This window comes from Triticum aestivum, chromosome 1D (assembly GCF_018294505.1).
Source record: "Triticum aestivum cultivar Chinese Spring chromosome 1D, IWGSC CS RefSeq v2.1, whole genome shotgun sequence".
Taxonomy (NCBI): Eukaryota; Viridiplantae; Streptophyta; class Magnoliopsida; order Poales; family Poaceae; genus Triticum; species Triticum aestivum.
Window position 1 is genome coordinate 12,418,882 of NC_057796.1, and position 16,294 is coordinate 12,435,175.

The 16,294-nt window shown below is 43.7% G+C and overlaps 2 protein-coding genes across 2 annotated transcripts in view; one reads left to right on the plus strand and one right to left on the minus strand.

Annotated features, from left to right (window-relative positions):
* Positions 1–16,294, plus strand: part of LOC123179944 (uncharacterized protein At5g02240) — a 65,939-nt gene that overhangs the window by 38,284 nt on the left and 11,361 nt on the right. The gene's annotated exons all lie outside the window — the stretch shown is intronic.
* On the minus strand, positions 13,883–16,062 carry LOC123179943 (scarecrow-like protein 9). Its single transcript, XM_044591862.1, has one exon. It carries the CDS (start codon positions 16,060–16,062, stop codon positions 13,906–13,908), a length of 2,157 nt encoding a protein of 718 aa, XP_044447797.1. The 3' UTR covers positions 13,883–13,905.

Sequence of the window (16,294 nt, forward strand, 5' to 3'; positions counted from 1 at the left end):
AACACATTATTCGCCATCCCATCTTCTTCCAAGATACTAGTTCCCAATGCTCATCTACAGTGTTCAGCAATTTAGACCCATCGTGTTGAGAATCATGCAAGTGGTTACAGAGGTGGTAAGTTGCCTATGGAGGTTTGTGCACTTGAAAAACTGTTCGAGTCTTGCTGATCATCAGGTTCCCATTTAGATATAGCATAAAGTACTCTCCCTTTCCATCCTTGTAGCAGCCAACCGCGATCTTCAACAGCAAAAAATTCCTCATGATAAAGTGAGTTCTTCATGTGTACTGTTTTCTTTAAGACAGCTTGATCGACAGGAAGCTGCTGGAACCCAGCCTTGAGAAATCTTGCTTGCCACTGCCTGTAACTTTCTGGCCTAGTCCTTTCTGCATCCTCACATGCTATGATGTTAAGTGCATCCCGCCCAAATATGATCCTCTCAATCATCTCCCTTGCTTCATTATCCCGTGGAACATTTGCATCAAGCATATCAAACATTGAAGAGTAATGGAGCATAACCTCTTTGAATCGTTGTATGAAGAAGGGAGAACTGTGTAAACCATTCATGGTGCAAGAAATAAAAACCTTTGGGTTCATCCTCCTCATAATTTTCAGCACCTCATCCCTTGCGCTATTTATGGATTCGGTTTCATGACCAAGATTCTTCATCCGGAATATGCAGTTGATTATGAGAACTTCATCCTCGTCAATGTTAAGATCCTCAATTTTAATGGTCTCCCATCTTGAAGCGGCAATGCCCTGATACTGAAAAGGTACCTTGAACATATTTGCATAATCAGCTAACCGCTTCCCTGTCTCCTCGATCATTTCGCAAGAGCGAAAACCTGGCTGGGGAGCTTCTATACCTGTGATCCGAAGCTTAGGGGCTCCCTCTTCTCGCTGTGCAAACCTCTGAATCATTGATGGCCACTGAAAGCCGAAGCTGATGCCAAAATCGACGATGTGCACCCTTGGTTGCCTTTGTGAGACATCAAGAATAGTTTGGTTGGCAAAGTTGTATGACACCCTTTTGAAAGGGCAAGCTTCAAGAAGAAGGCTGTAAGCCTCTACCCAATCTGTGGTATTTGTTCGCCTTTCCACGAGATTGCGATAAACCTGACTCCCAATTCCAGCCAAGCGTGCCTCAAGGCCATCCACCAAGTAAAATGCCAGTCTCTGAGTACAATCACCATCTGCTGAGGAGTGTCGTCTTATCTTCTTTAGGAGGTCATTGGCCAACAGGTGGTTGTCTTTTGCCACAGCTTCTGCGCAATGGATGAGGAGAGTCCTGAGATCAACCAACTCTTTCCTCGGTTGCTTCCTAACCCATAGCTTCTGACGCCCTTTCCTCCGGCTTTTCAGTGAGTTTTTGTTTCCTTCCCCCGCCATCCTTTCTCGCAGTCTTGTTATTCCATCGAAACTCTTCTGGCCATAGCATAGCAGAACTCGGTCGAAATTTTCATTTCGAATTATTGCACAAGTGGTGATGGCATGATGTTTATTGCTCCTTCCTTGAAAGGTATCCCAGCCCCTTTGGTCCGCCACCTCAAAGATTGTGTTTTCGCTCATTTCTCCTACATTTGCCTTTGTAGTCAGTTGGGAAATATAAAGTATGTCGTTCTTTAAATATATCACCATCTTAACAATACTTGCAGCAAACATCTTTTCCTCCTCGACACCTCTTTGACAATGCAAGGCAGGGAAGCCAGATCCGGAAGTCCATCCAACACTTGTCAACGGCTGGTTTGGTAGAAAAAGACTCCTATTATAGATATATGAACTCAACGGGGTTGCTAAGGGCTGTAACACATTGTAACTGGAATAGTCATTACTGAAGCTAGTGCTCCAGAGCCTCTTGTAACGGCTGGTCCCACTCTTATCAGAGTCGTCTGGTTTGTTGTTGGTATGCAATGGCGGCCAGTTAGTAGCCGATGCACATACCTCCCCAAGAATGTCACGGAATGGCTTCTCAGCATCCTGGAGAGCAGCCTCTCCTTGGCATATGTCGACCCTCTCGTCGACGTCTTCCATCAGCATCTGGCTTATGTAGTGAAGAGCATCGTTTGATCTGATCTGGCGGTGCTCAGGGCTACCCCCTGGAGAAATCTGAAATTGGTTTTGTCCAATGCTGCTTTTGTTACTGCACAACCCAGGGTCAGTGACTCCACCAAGCAGATCTGTGCTTTCTTCGTTTGCTGGGGAAAGAACTGTGGACTGTGGACCACTCAGGTCGTAGTTGTACACGGTGAGTTGCTGCTCGGAAGAGGAATCACTTTCGTCGGTTGCTGCGACATTGTCCAGATTGTCATGGAGAGGTTCAGTCGCCATCGTGGAAAGTCTGCTTTCCACCTCAATATGAGATATATGGTTCTTTGTCTTAGCAAATGAATCAGCTTGTTTCCTGGAAGAAGAAAAAGGGGAAATGGAAGCTAAATTATTTGGTTCACCTAGCAAATGTGCTACAATCTAGAATGGCCATAAAACGGAATTCTGGTCAGCGAGCTCCTTTTTTTTCCTTCACTTTCTGCTTCTTCCTTTTTACTGGAGATTCAGCTTGAAAATAATAATTTATGATGGCTTGCACACATGAGAACAACTATTTTAGCCGGTTAAACACAGAATGTTTCAGCATCAACAACAGAAACAGAACACCTAAAGCGATTTTGTATCTATGACGCGCCTAATACCACTGTTCTTTTTTTTTTTGCAGGAGGCTCCCATCTGATCTGAGCAAGTAGCAAAGGTAGGGAAGCACACACCTTGGTTATTGAGCAGCAGCATCAGATCCAATGCTTTGAGAGAATGGTTGTTCCATCAGATTGAATGCTTTGAGAGAATGGTTTTTCCTCAGCAGATCCAATGGTTGTGGTGGTGTGTACTAAGTTTGTTGTTCCTCTTGTTCCTTGTGGCTTTGTTCCCAACGTCAGCCATGGTGATTGTGACACAGAATGAGTCCAGATTACAAGCAATTATCCTGTCGATTAGTTCTAGGCCCGGCTGTGTATCAGAGGCATAAAAAAGTGTTTATTAGGAACGCTTGCCTGGGCTTCAACATTATTAAAGTTCCTAATTGAATAGTTAAAACAAATCTGAGGTAATCGAAAAAAAGGAGATGCACTATTCAAAGAAAATTTTCTTTCTTTTCCACTTGATTTTTGATATATATAATGGTTTTGATTGATTTTTTCGAGGATAGTTTGTTGTGCTCTATCTCAATAAAAAAAATTGATTTTTTTGCCGTGATTATTATAGTTCACAATTGAATTGTCGGTGTCTAGCTAGTCTGATGAGATTTTCACTTGTGTAGTTCTGTCCTGAAGTATTTGTACCAAATGTTTAATTACTGTAACTGCCTTTGAATTTTATTTACAACTTCGACAGCAGTGTTAGTTATCAGGTCATGAAAATGCACATCCAAATTCTATTTATACTGCTAGAAGAACAGGTAAAAAACAAGAGAAAACTAATTTAGAAGAATATAAAACAAAATCTGTTAAAAGTTCTGTTGTAATTGAAAAAGGAGGCACTATATAAAGGAAAATTTATTTTTTTTCTTCATTTATTAGTTGATATGTATAATGGTTGAATTTTTGGAGGGTAGTTTGTTGTACTTTATCTCATTAAACCATCAGATTTTTTGTTGTACTCCCTCTCTCCTGAATTACCATTTTTTGTGAGAAAAACTTCAGATCTATTCATCTTTAATAATGGCAGTACAATGAATACTAGAAATAATAAAAATTACATCCAGATCTGTAGACCACCTAGCGACGACTACAAGCACTGAAGCGAGCCGAAGGCGCGTCACTATCATCGCCCCTCCCTCACTGGAGCCGGGCAAACCTTGTTGTACTAGACAGTCGAGAAGTCGTCGTGCTAAAGCCCCATAGAACCAACACACCAGAATAGCAATCGCCGCCGATGAAGAGTGTAGATCAGAAGGATCCAATCTGAAGACACAAGAACATAGACGAACAGTGAACATATCCGAGCAAATCCACCAAAGACAGATTTGTCGGAGACACACCTCCACACGCGCACCGACAATGGTAGACGCATCAACAGAACGGGGACTAGGCGGGGAGACAATTATTCCATCCTCAGGGAGCCGTCGCCGTCTTGCCTTCCAGAGCAGGACACAAACCCTAACAAAACTCAAAAAAATCTAAAAATGGAGCCCTCCCACGGGCAAGGGCCGGGATCCACTCCGCCCCCATGGCCCTAAGGCAGAAGAACCCTAGCTTTTTTGGGGAGGCGGCGGCTGGCTAGGTCGTCTCTCTCTCCCGAATTACTTGTCGCTCAAATTGATGTATCTAGCACTAACTTAGTGCGGGATGGAGGGAGTAGTTATTTTCTATGTTTTGAGATAAAACTTTTTTGACATGTCTTCATAGTATAAAGATTTGAGACGGAAATCCGTTCGTGCTCCCGAGAGCGCGCGCCCTTACATGCGAGAAAAAACTTTTCGAAGTGTGAAAAAATTCCAAACAAAAATTTGGCGCATACATCTCGATATTATATGCGTGCCCGTCAAGTTTCGGAGAAAACCGACATTTTTTGTGGCTTGTGTAAAAGAGACAAAATGATGTATTGTGAAAAGCATTTTTTAACATCGGATTTTGTCTTTTTCACATACGACACATAAGTTTTCAGTCGCGAAACGATTTTTTGAGCATGTACAATATCGAGTTGTACGTGTCAAGTTTTTGTTTGGATTTTATTGACATTTTAAAATAATGTTTAAAACACATTTTAAAACCATCCCGCAAAAAAAACACATTTTAAAACCAGGAGTGTGTGCTCCCATGTGTCAAAACACCACTCTCGATTTGAGATTGATATACACAGCAGAAAAAAAATAGTGTTATTTACCCTAAAGACGACTCAGGCACTCAGCACAGTTATTAAAACACCACTCAGCACAGGGCCCAGGATCAGTTAAAACACGACTCAGCAGTTCAGCAGGTGCGTAATCGCTCTCCGAAGGCGGAAAACGTCTCCTCTCTCTCCTTCTCTTCGGTTCTCCTCCGCGACCTCTCTCTCCATGGCCGCCAAGAGGAACCTCGGCAGGTCGGCGGCGGCCCAGTAAATGGATCAAAATGATAACCAAGTACACATAGTTAATATTCGTTTAAAAACACCAGACTCACTTATAGAGCAAATTTCTATAACAGTTTGTTCAGAAATTAAAAAGAACACACAAGGTACTATTTTACAGTCGCCTTCTATTTATTTCCAACATATGGTAGTGCATGGTGCGCAGTTGGACCAAATAAAAACATGTTGAGTATAAACATTCGAATCTCCATCACATCTCCTTCCAAGATAGGTTTCCCATGCTCATCTCTGATGAAAGAATGTCTTACCGTCTTCAGCATTTTAGATCCACTGTGTTGAGAACCATGCAAGGAAGTTGTCTCCGCAGCCTGCAAAACTGTTCGGATCTTACTGGTCACCATGCATTTCATCAGGTTTCCATTTGGATATAGCATAAATTACTCTCCCTTTCCATCCTTGTAGCAGCCAGCCGCAGTCTTCAACAGCAAAGAATTCGTCATGATAGTGTAGGTTCTTCATGTGTACTATGTTCTTTAAGATGGCTTGACCAACAGGAAGCTGCTCAGCCTTGAGGCACCTTGCTTGCCACTGCCTGTAACTTTCTGGCCTCTGAGTCCTTTCTGCATCCTCACATGCTATTATGTTAAGTGCATCCTGCCCAAATGGGGTCCTCTCAATCATCTTTCTTGCTTCATTATCCAGTGGAACATTTGCATCAAGCATGTCAAACAGTGAAGAGTAATGGAGCATAGCCTCTTTGAATAGTTGTATGAAGAAGGGAGAATTATTTAACCCATTCACAGTGCCAGAAATGAAAACCTTTGGGTTCATCCTCCTCATAGTTTTCAGCACCTCATCTCTTGCACTATATATGCCATCGGTTTCATGACCAGGCTTCTTCATCCGGAATATGCAGTTAATTATGAGAACTTCATCCTCGTCAATGTTAATATCGTCAATTTTAATGGTGTCCCATCTTGAAGTGGCAATGCCCTGATACTGAAAAGGTACCTTGAACATGTTTGCATAATCAGCTAACCGCTTCCCTGTCTCCTCGATCATTTCGCAGGGGCGGAAACCTGGCTGGCAAACGTCTATACCTGTGATCCGAAGCTTAGGGGCTCCCTCTTCTTGCTGTGCAAATCTCTGAATCATTAGTGGCCACTGAAAGCCAAAGTCGATGCCAAAATCAACAATGTGCACCCTTGGTTGCCCTTTTGAGACATCAAGAATAGCTTGGCTGGCAAAGTAGTATGACGTCTTGACAAAAGGGCAAGATGCAATAAAAACGCTGTAAGCCTCTAACCATTATGTGGTACTTGTTCGCCTCCCCATGAGGTTGCGATAAACCTGACCCCCGATCCCAGCCAAACGTGCCTCAAGGCCATCCGCCAAGTAAAATGCCAGTCTCTGAGTACAATCACCATCTGCTGAGGAGTGTTGTCTTATCTTCTTTAGGACTTCGCTGGCAAACAGGTGGTTTTCTAATGCTATAGCTTGTGCGCAATGGACGAGGAGAGCCCTGAGATCAACCAACTCTTTCTTTGGTTGCTTGCTCTACCATAGCTTCTGACGTCCTTTGCTCCGGCCTTCCAGTGAGTTATTGTTTCCTTTCTCCGCCATCGTTTCTTGTGGTCTTGTTGTCTGGTCGGAAGTCTTCCAACCATGGTATAGCAGAACTCCGTCAAAATTTTCATTTCGAATTATTGCACAAGTGGTGATGGCATGGTGTTTATGGCCCATTCCTTGCAAGATATCCCGCTCCCTTTGGTCTGCCAGCGCAAAGATTGCGTTTTCGCTTCTCTCTCCTGTTTTTTGCCTTTGTAGTTAGTTGCGAAATAGAAAGTATGCCATTCTCTAAATATATCACCAGTTTATGAATACTTGGAGCAAACATCGTTGCCTCCCCGATGCCTCTTCTCTGACAATCCAAGGTGGGGAAACCAGATCCAGAAGCCTGTCCAACACTTGTCAACGGATGGTTTGGTAGAGAAAGGCTCGTATTGCAGATGTATGGACTCAACGGGGTGGTTAAGGGCCGTAACACGCTGTAACCGGAACAGTAATTACTGAAGCTATTGCTCCAGAGCCTCCTGTGACAGCTGCTGCCACTCTTATCAGAGATACCTGTTTCGTTGTTGCTATGCAATGGCGGCCAGTAAGTGGTCGGCGTGTATACCGGCCCAAGAATGTCACGGAACGGCTTCTCAGCAGCCTCCCCTTGGCATATGTCGACCCTCTCGTCGACATCTTCCATCAGCATCTTGCTTATGTAGTGAAGAGCATCGTTTGATCTCATCCGGTGATGTTCCGCAGCGATTTGAATTTGGTTCTGTCCAAGGCTGCTGTTGACATTGCACAACCCAGGGCCAGTGTCTGCACGATGCAGATATGTTCTTGCTCCAGTGGTTGGCTGGGGAAAGAAGTGCGGACCTCTCAGCTTGTAATTGTACATGGTGAGTTGCTGCTGGAAAGAGGAATCACCATCGTATGGTTCGTCGGTTGCTGTGACGGTGCCCAGATTGTCACGAAGAGATTCAATCGCCATTGTGGAAAGTCTCTTTTCCACCTCAATTCGAGATAAGTAAATCTTCTTCGTCCCACAGCAAATGAATCAGCTTCTTTCCTGGAAGAAGAAAGGGAGGAAATGGAAGCTTAATTATGTGAGATGAATTTCGGTTCGCCTTGCTCATGTGCTACAATCTACAATGTCTGTGAAACGGATTTCTGCCCAGCGAGCTCCCTTTTTTTTTCCTTCACCTTATGCTTCTTCCTTTTTATTAGAGATTCAGCTTATGATTGTTTTGGCATGCCATACTGATCGCAAACTAATTCCAAAGGCTTGCAGACACGAGAATAACTACTTTACCCGGTTAAATATATAATCTATGACGCGCTTAATACCACTGCTCAGTTTTATCTGCAGGAGGCTTCGCAAGTAGCAAAAGTAGGGAATCACACACCTTGGTTATTTAGCAGCAGCAGCAGCAGCAGATCCAGTGCTCTGAGAAGAGTAGTGGGGATGTGGGCTATGAAAGAATAGTAGTGAGCTTGTGGTGTTGATGTGAACTAAATTTGCCGTTCCTCTACCTTATGGCTTTGTTCCCAACGTCATAAGATTGTGACAGAGAATGGTCCAGAGTACAAGCAACTATCCTGTCGATTAGTTCTAGGCCCGGCTGCGCATCAGAGGTATAAAAAAGTGTTTATTAGGAACGCTTTCCTGGGTATCAACATTATTAGGGTCCCTAATTGATTCGTTAAAAAATTCCAAGGTAATCGAAAGGAGATGCACTATTTGAAGAAAATTTTCTTTCTTTCCCAGTTGATAGTTGATATATTCTGAGATGCACTAGTTTATATATATATATATATATATATATATATATATATATATATATATATGGTCGAATTTTTCGAGGATAGTTTGTTGTACTTCATCTCAGTAAAATAATCAGATTTTTTTTGGTTATCTTATTAGTTCAAAGTTGAATTGTTGGTGCCTAGCTAGTCTGAGACTTATGTTCTTCGGTACCTGGAGTATTTTACCAAGGCTTGAGTGATACATTTGTACTAGGTTATTATATATAATGGTCTTGGTCGAATTTTTCGAGGATAGTTTGTTGTACTTCATCTCAGTAAAATAATCAGATTTTTTTTATTATCTTATTAGTTCAAAGTTGAATTGTTGGTGCCTAGCTAGTCTGACACTTATGTTCTGCCGTACCTGGAGTATTTTACCAAGGCTTGAGTGATACAGTTGTACCAAATGTTTAAGGAGTGTAAATGCCTCTGAATTTTATTTACAACATCGGCAGGATTGTTAGTTATTATGTCATGAAAATGCACATCCAGATTCAATCTGTAATACTAGAAGAACAGGCCAAAATAAATACTAGAAGAAAATAAAACAAAAATCTGTTAAAATTTGGATGTAATTGATAGAAAAAAGGAGGCACTATTCAAAAAACTTGTATTTTTTTCATTTGGTAGTTGATATATATAATGGTTGAATTTTTGGGGTGTAGTTTGTTGTACTTTAGTATCTCATTAAACCATCAGTTTTTTCTGTAATTATTTTCTTTGTGTTTCGAGATTGGTATAGTGGTATCCTATAAAGGCTTTGAGATTGGTCACGTATATGTGATATATTAGACGTGTTCGCGGCCATTAGTAACTAATAGATTTCACCTTCTTGTCATTTGGAGGGCTCCATCAACATCAACAACATTAATTAGTTTGATAAATTACATCTTGGCATTTAAAGGGCTCTGTCAAACATTGGTGGGCTAGTAGAACCAGCATGAATATTCCATATAGAAAAGCTATGGCCTCGCCCGCTTCCGGCACAAAAGTGTGCTGCCCCCAATAGTCCTCAACATCATCGCGGAGGAGGCCCAGCTATGGGTTACCATGGGTGCAAAGAAGCATGGGAAAATTGTATTGCACGAGAAATTGTCATGCGGTGTTGTAAGGGATGATTGTAAAACTCTATTCTCAGACAAATATTTTGCCCCCATTTTAAAAATATATATAGATCACACAACAAAAGAACAAATGTTGTTTACCTTGAAGAAAATTACAGAAATGGACAGGCAGTGTTTGTACTTTCTTTGATTTCGAAGAGATAAGCATCATTATTATTTTTTGTGTGTGAGAAAGGAAAGATAATATTATTTTTTATTAGGCTGTGCATGAGTTTGTTCTTTTTCTCGAATCAATAACTCGGGTAAGACTATGAAAATACATCACACACTGTGAAAATAGAAACTGGTTTGATAAGATAGACACCTAATTGAACCTTAAATTTGATTTCCGATGGGATGGAGGTACCACCATCTTCACTAATTAACTACCTATTTTTCAGAAACCACTAACTATATAGTTTGTGCTTGGTTTTCACCTAGGCTGTGTGAATGCGACCTTGTATTGATGCCTATGTCACCAACCATTGTAACTTGCTCATCTAATAATATATAAAACTCTCATCTTGTTCATCATATTCCGTTTAGGGGTCATTCACATTTTTTTTAATTTTCTTAAGAAATTAGGCAGTTTTCAATTAAGTTTAACTAGATTAGCATCATTACAAGATTACTGATATAGTGTTGCCATGGCTTCTGCAATGACAGCTCCTGGTCTAGATATGGAGGCCTTGACCGGGCGACGGGGGAGGACCCTCGGGTTGGGCCGGCCACCTTAGAGCAACTCTAGCAGACCCCGCAAAACGCCGGCCCGCAAAACGCGTTTGCAGTTCGCGTAAAACAGCTTTTGCGGACGGCGCGGGCTGGCATAGATGCAGACCCCCCAAACGGATCCGTAAAAAAGTATATTCGCGGAATATGCTTTTTTATGGGTCGGCTATGCGGGTTCTGCTCTTTGCGCCGCTGCATCCCCGCATATCATCAGCCCGCAAATATCAAATCCAACATAATTCAACAATCGAAAACAAACTGAATTATTCAAATCAAATATAAAACAATAATCATCCGCATTACAAATAATTATTCAAATCACCGTAGCAAACTTAAAATAATGCAATACAAAACTTGTCATGAATACAAATACAAATGAATACAAAAATTAGTCACTGTCCAGCCCTTTGTCAATGGTGCTCAATGAGAACTTCCTGAAGCTGAAAGTGTGTGTTTGCATTTTCAATCTCCTTGTATGAATGAAGAAAAGCTCTAATGCGGTTTGGGTCTCTAGTTGGTTTGACACGGCTACCCACATTGTCGTAAAAGTTCTAAGTCCATTCCTCTCTCATCTTTAAGAATCATATTGTGCAGGATAACACAGCAAGTAATGATGTTCTTCAGGGTTTTCTTATCCCAAAAACGAGCAGGACCACGGACAATGGCAAACCTAGATTGCAAAACACCGAATGCTCTTTCAATGTCTTTTCGGGCTGCCTCTTGCACCCTTGCAAATTCACATTGTTTTTTTGTTTTGGGTTCTTTGATGCTCTCGACAAATGTGCACCAAGGAGGATATGTACCATCTGCAAGATAGTACTCCTTTGTGTATTCATGCCCATTGATAGTGTAGTTGCAAGCAGGAGCATCACCACTAGCAAGCCTAGCAAACAAATGAGAGTGTTGCAACACATTGATATCATTGAGTGTGCCGGGCATACCAAAAAAGCAATGCCAAATCCATAAATCCTCGGATGCTACGGCCTCTAGCACAATTGTTGCATCACGAGACTTGCCACAATACATTCCTTGCCAAGCCTTGGGGCAATTTTTCCAATTCCAATGCATACAATCAATGCTACCTAGCATCCCAGGCCAACCTCTCATCTCATTAGCTGCCATCAATTTCTTTGTGTCATCTTCATTTGGTGCCCGAAGATACTCGGGACCAAAGACACGGACGATCACTTTCGCAAATCTACATACAGACTCAATTGTGCTATCTTCACCAATGCGAAGATACTTATCGGCATAGTCAGCCGGAATGCCATATGCAATCACCCGCATAGCCGCGGAGATTTTTTGATATGCACTAAATCCCTTTAAGCCCGCGGCATTCCTTCTTTGAGTGAAATACCGGCAATTTGCCTCGCAAGCTTCACAATTTTCACAAAAAGGGATCGGCGCATTCGGTACCTTCTGCGGAAGAGGTGTGCAGGATATGTAGGATTCTCCGAAAAACAATCGTGCATCAACATCTCGTTTCCAAGATGGCGATTCCGCGGAATGCACAGACGCCCGACAGTAGATCCTCGCCTCCTCTTTCGGTACTCGTCTTCATGCTCCTTCACGGCAAGCGCCATGACCAATGTTTGCTACCGAAAGGTCGCAAGCATGGTCTCCACATCCGAGTCGTCCGAATCGGACGAATCGGATAGCAAGAACTTCTCGCACTGGGTCAACTCCATCTACACGCACACCGGCGCGTCAATCTACTACACAGCTCGCAAAAATCAGAAAAAAGGGACTAACCGGTGGCAAGTGATCCCGGGCGGCGACGAGGGTGGTGCGCTCGACGGTGGTCGATCCCAGCGGCGGCAGTGACTGGGGGGCGGCTCTTCTTGCCGGATCCGGAGGGGCGGTGCAGCGGCTCGGCGCGGGAGGGTGTGGGGCGGCCCCGCGGAGCGATTCCGCCCGCGGATATGGCCGGAATCACCGGCGGCGGGCGGACGGAAGCAAGGGCGGGCGGCGGCGGAAGGAGGGGGAAAAGAGCGCGGGCTGAAATGTCCCTCCCACCAACTGCTTCTCTGTGATGCAGGGCACTGCAGCCGCGAGGGGGAAACCCGCGTTTTCCCGGGTTGGGGTCGGGAATTTGCCGCGCCCCCTAAAATTTTTTGCGGGCCGGGGCGGGATGCGGGGTCTGGTCGGGCAGGCTTTCCGGCCCGTACCAGCATTTTGGCGGTTATTTTACGGATCGGCAGGGAGTTTCTTGAACTAGATGATATCTCGCGTTGCCATGGAATGAAATATACAATTTTGTAAATATTGTGTAGAATATTAATTTTGTCCTTACGATTTAAACTAGTATGTGATAAATTTCTACATCCGCAAGAAATTCTTAACAGGAAAAGTTGTGCATGTCACAATTAAATGTAGGTGCATTTAAAACTCAATTAGAATGCACTCATGCATGACATGATAGAGGATTCTCATGCATAGATCGAAGGGATGCTAGTGGATCAAGTTAGTAAATCTAATGCTTATCACAATTTTTATATTGTGGAAGCACACATTGCTGAGATAATTAGAAGCTTTTGCTATCACTCACTGTGTGTGTGTTTTTGAGTTATCAGCTTTTTCTATCACTCCCAGTTTTTTTTAGGGGATCACTCTCAGTTATATCAGGTGAAGGCTAACGTGACACAGCCCAGGGCCCAGGCCCAGTTAGAACACGACTCAGCAGTTCAGAAAGTGCGTAAACGCTCTCCGAAGGCGGAAAACGCCTCCTATCTCCTCTCCTCCGCGACCTCTCTCTCCATGGCCGCCAAGAGGAAGCTCCGCAGGTCGTCGGCGGTGGCTGCTCCAACAGCGCCGAAGGCGAAGGAAGACGAAGCGGAGAGGCTGTTCTCCTCGCGCCCCTTCGCCGACCTCGCCCTCCACCCCACCCCCTACGCACGCCCCCAAGGTCTCTCCCTCCCCCCTCTCCGATTCCCCGTATCTCTGTGGCCCTAGTGATTTGGTAGTCCCCTCGGGAACCAGGAGCTCGCGTCTTTTTTGAGAAAAATCTGTACATATGGTTTTTCAAATTTCTAATCCGGATGGTTAAGATTATGCTCCTAGTTTAAAATTTTAAAAGTTTTGACTGAAGACACGTCCAGAACGTCACTTAGATGTGATATGGAGAGAGTAATATGTGAACATTAGTGCATTCTATTGGATTCTTTCATAGGAACCTTGTTTATATTAATACAAGTGCAATTGCTTCAAATCAGAAATGAGAATCCTCTGATCTTCCATATCGCCAGTTTTGAAATATTCTACTGTAATTTACAGCAAATCCAGTGCCCAGGTATGGTAGTATTTCCACTAGTCTCATGTCTTGTAGGCCCTACACACAGACCAAAACAATAACCAAGTACACATAGTTAAAAGAACACCAGCTTCACTTACAGAGCACTTCCCAGACCACTTTGTTCAAAAATTAAATAGAGCGGCAGAAGCAAAGCATTGCACAGTTGCCTTTTGCTACATATGGCCGTGAAGTTGCGCAGTTGGACCAAATCAAAGCATGTTAAATATCAGCACTCAAATCACCATCCCATCTTATTCCAAGATATACTAGCATAAAGTACTGTTATGTTGAGAATCGTGCAAGCAGCTACAGAGGCGGTAAGTTGCCGATATGTTTATGCACTTGATAAACTGTTCGAATCTTACTGACCATCATATTTTTCATCAGGTTTCCATTTAGATATAGCATACATCACTCTCCCTTTCCATCCTTGTAGCAGCCAGCCGCAATCTTCGACAGAGAAGAATTCTTCATGATAATGTAAGTTCTTCATGTGTACTATGTTCTTTAAGATGGCTTGATCGACAGGAAGCTGCTGAAACCCTGCCTTGAGGCACCTTGCTTGCCACTGCCTGTAACTTTCTGGCCTCTGAGTCCTTTCTGCATCCTCACATGCTATTATGTTAAGGGCATCCCGCCCAAATGGGATCCTCTCAAGCATCTTTCTTGCCTCATTATCCCATGGAACATTTGCATCCAGCATGTCAAACACTGAAGAGTAATGGAGCATAACTTCTTTGAATCGTTGTATGAAGAAGGGAGAACTATGTAACACGTTCACAGTGCCAGAAATAAAAACCTTTGGGTTCATCCTCCTCATAGTTTTCAGCACCTCGTCCCTTGCACTATTTATGCCATCGGTTTCATGACCAAGATTCTTCATCCGGAATATGCAGTTGATTATGAGAACTTCATCCTCATCAATGTTAAGATCCTCAATTTTAATGGTGTCCCATCTTGCAGCGGCAATGCCCTGATACTGAAAAGGTACCTTGAACATGTTTGCATAATCAGCCAACCGTTTCCCTGTCTCCTCGATCATTTCGCAGGGGCGAAAACCTGGCTGAGAAACGTCTATACCTGTGATCCGAAGCTTGGGGGCTCCCTCTTCTTGCTGTGCAAACTTCTGAATCATTAATGGCCACTGAAAGCCATAGCCGATGCCAAAATCAATGATGTGCACCCTTTGTTGCCCTTTTGAGACATCAAGAATAGCTTGGCTCGCAAAGTAGTATGACGTCCTGACAAAAGGGCAAGCTGCAACAAAAAGGCTGTAAGCCTCTAACCAATCTGTGGGACTTGTTCGCCTCTCGATGAGGGTGCGATAAACCTGACTCCCGCTCCCAGCCAAGCGTGCCTCAAGGCCATCCGCCAAGTAAAATGCCAGTCTCTCAGTGCAATCACCATCTGCTGAAGAGTGTTGTCTTATCTTCAATAGCAGTTCACTGGCCAACAGGTAGCTGTCTTCTGCCACAGCTTGTGCGCAATGGATAAGGAGAGTCCTGAGATCAACCAACTCTTTCCTCGGTTGCATCCTAGCCCTTAGCTTCTGACGTCCTTTGCTCCGGCCTTTCACTGAGTTATTATTTCCTTTCTCCGCCATCGCTTCTTGTAGTCTTGTTGTTTGGTCGAAAGTCTTCCGACCATAGCATAGCAGAACTCGGTCGAAATTTTCATTTCGAGTTATTGCACAAGTGGTGAAGACAAGATGTTTGTTGCTCCTTGCTTCCAAGATATCCCAGTTTTCGCTCCTCTGGCCTACTGTCTCCTTTATAGTCAGTTTGGAAATAGAAAGTATGTCATTCTCTAAATATATCACCAGCTTACCAATACGTGGAGCAAACATTGTTGCCTCCTCGACATCTCTCTGACAATGGAAGGCAGGGAAACTAGATCTAGAAGTCGGTCCAACACTTATCGACGGACTGTTTAGAGAAAGACTCCTATTGCAGGTATATGGACTCAACAGGTTTGTTAAGGGCTGTAACACGCTGTAACTGGAACAGTTATTACTGAAGCTTGTGCTCCAGAGCCTCTTGTAACTGCTGGTACCACTCTTATCAGGGTTTTCTGGTTTGTTGTTGCTATGCATTGGCGGACAGTTAGTAGCTGGCGCGTATACCTCCCCAAGAATGTCACGGAATGGCTTCTCAGCAGCCTGGAGAGCAGCCTCCCCTTGGCATATGTCGACCCTCTCGTCGACGTCATCCATCAGCATGTGGCTTATGTAGTGAAGGGCATCATTTGATCTGATCCGGCGGTGCTCAGGGCTGCCCCCTGTAGCAATCTGAAATTGGGTTTGTCCAAGGCTGCTGTTGACCCTGCACAACCCAGGGCTGGTGACTCCACCAAGCACACATGTGCTTTCTTGGTTGGCTGGGGAAAGAACTGTGGAGTGTGGATCTCTCAGGTCATAGTTGTAGACGGCGAGTTGCTGCTGGGAAGAGGAATCACCGTCGTATGGTTGGTCGGTTGCTGCGACGGTGTCCAGATTGTCACGGAGAGGTTCAGTTGCCATTGTGGAAAGTCTGATTTCCACCACAATATGAGATATATGATGCTTCTTTGCCCCACAGCAAATGAATCAGCTTGTTTCCTGGACGAAGAAAAAAGGGAAATGGAAACTTATGTATGTGAGACGAATTTCCGTAAAATGGAGTTCTGCTCAGCGAGCTCCTTTTTTCCCCCTCACCCTCTGCTTCTTCCTTTTTATTAGATATTCAACTTAGGATTGTTTTAGCATTCCATGC

What these genes read in the sequence shown, in the direction of transcription:
- LOC123179943 (XM_044591862.1), bottom strand. Translation starts at nt 16,062, where the DNA reads ATGGCAACTGAACCTCTCCGTGACAATCTGGACACCGTCGCAGCAACC.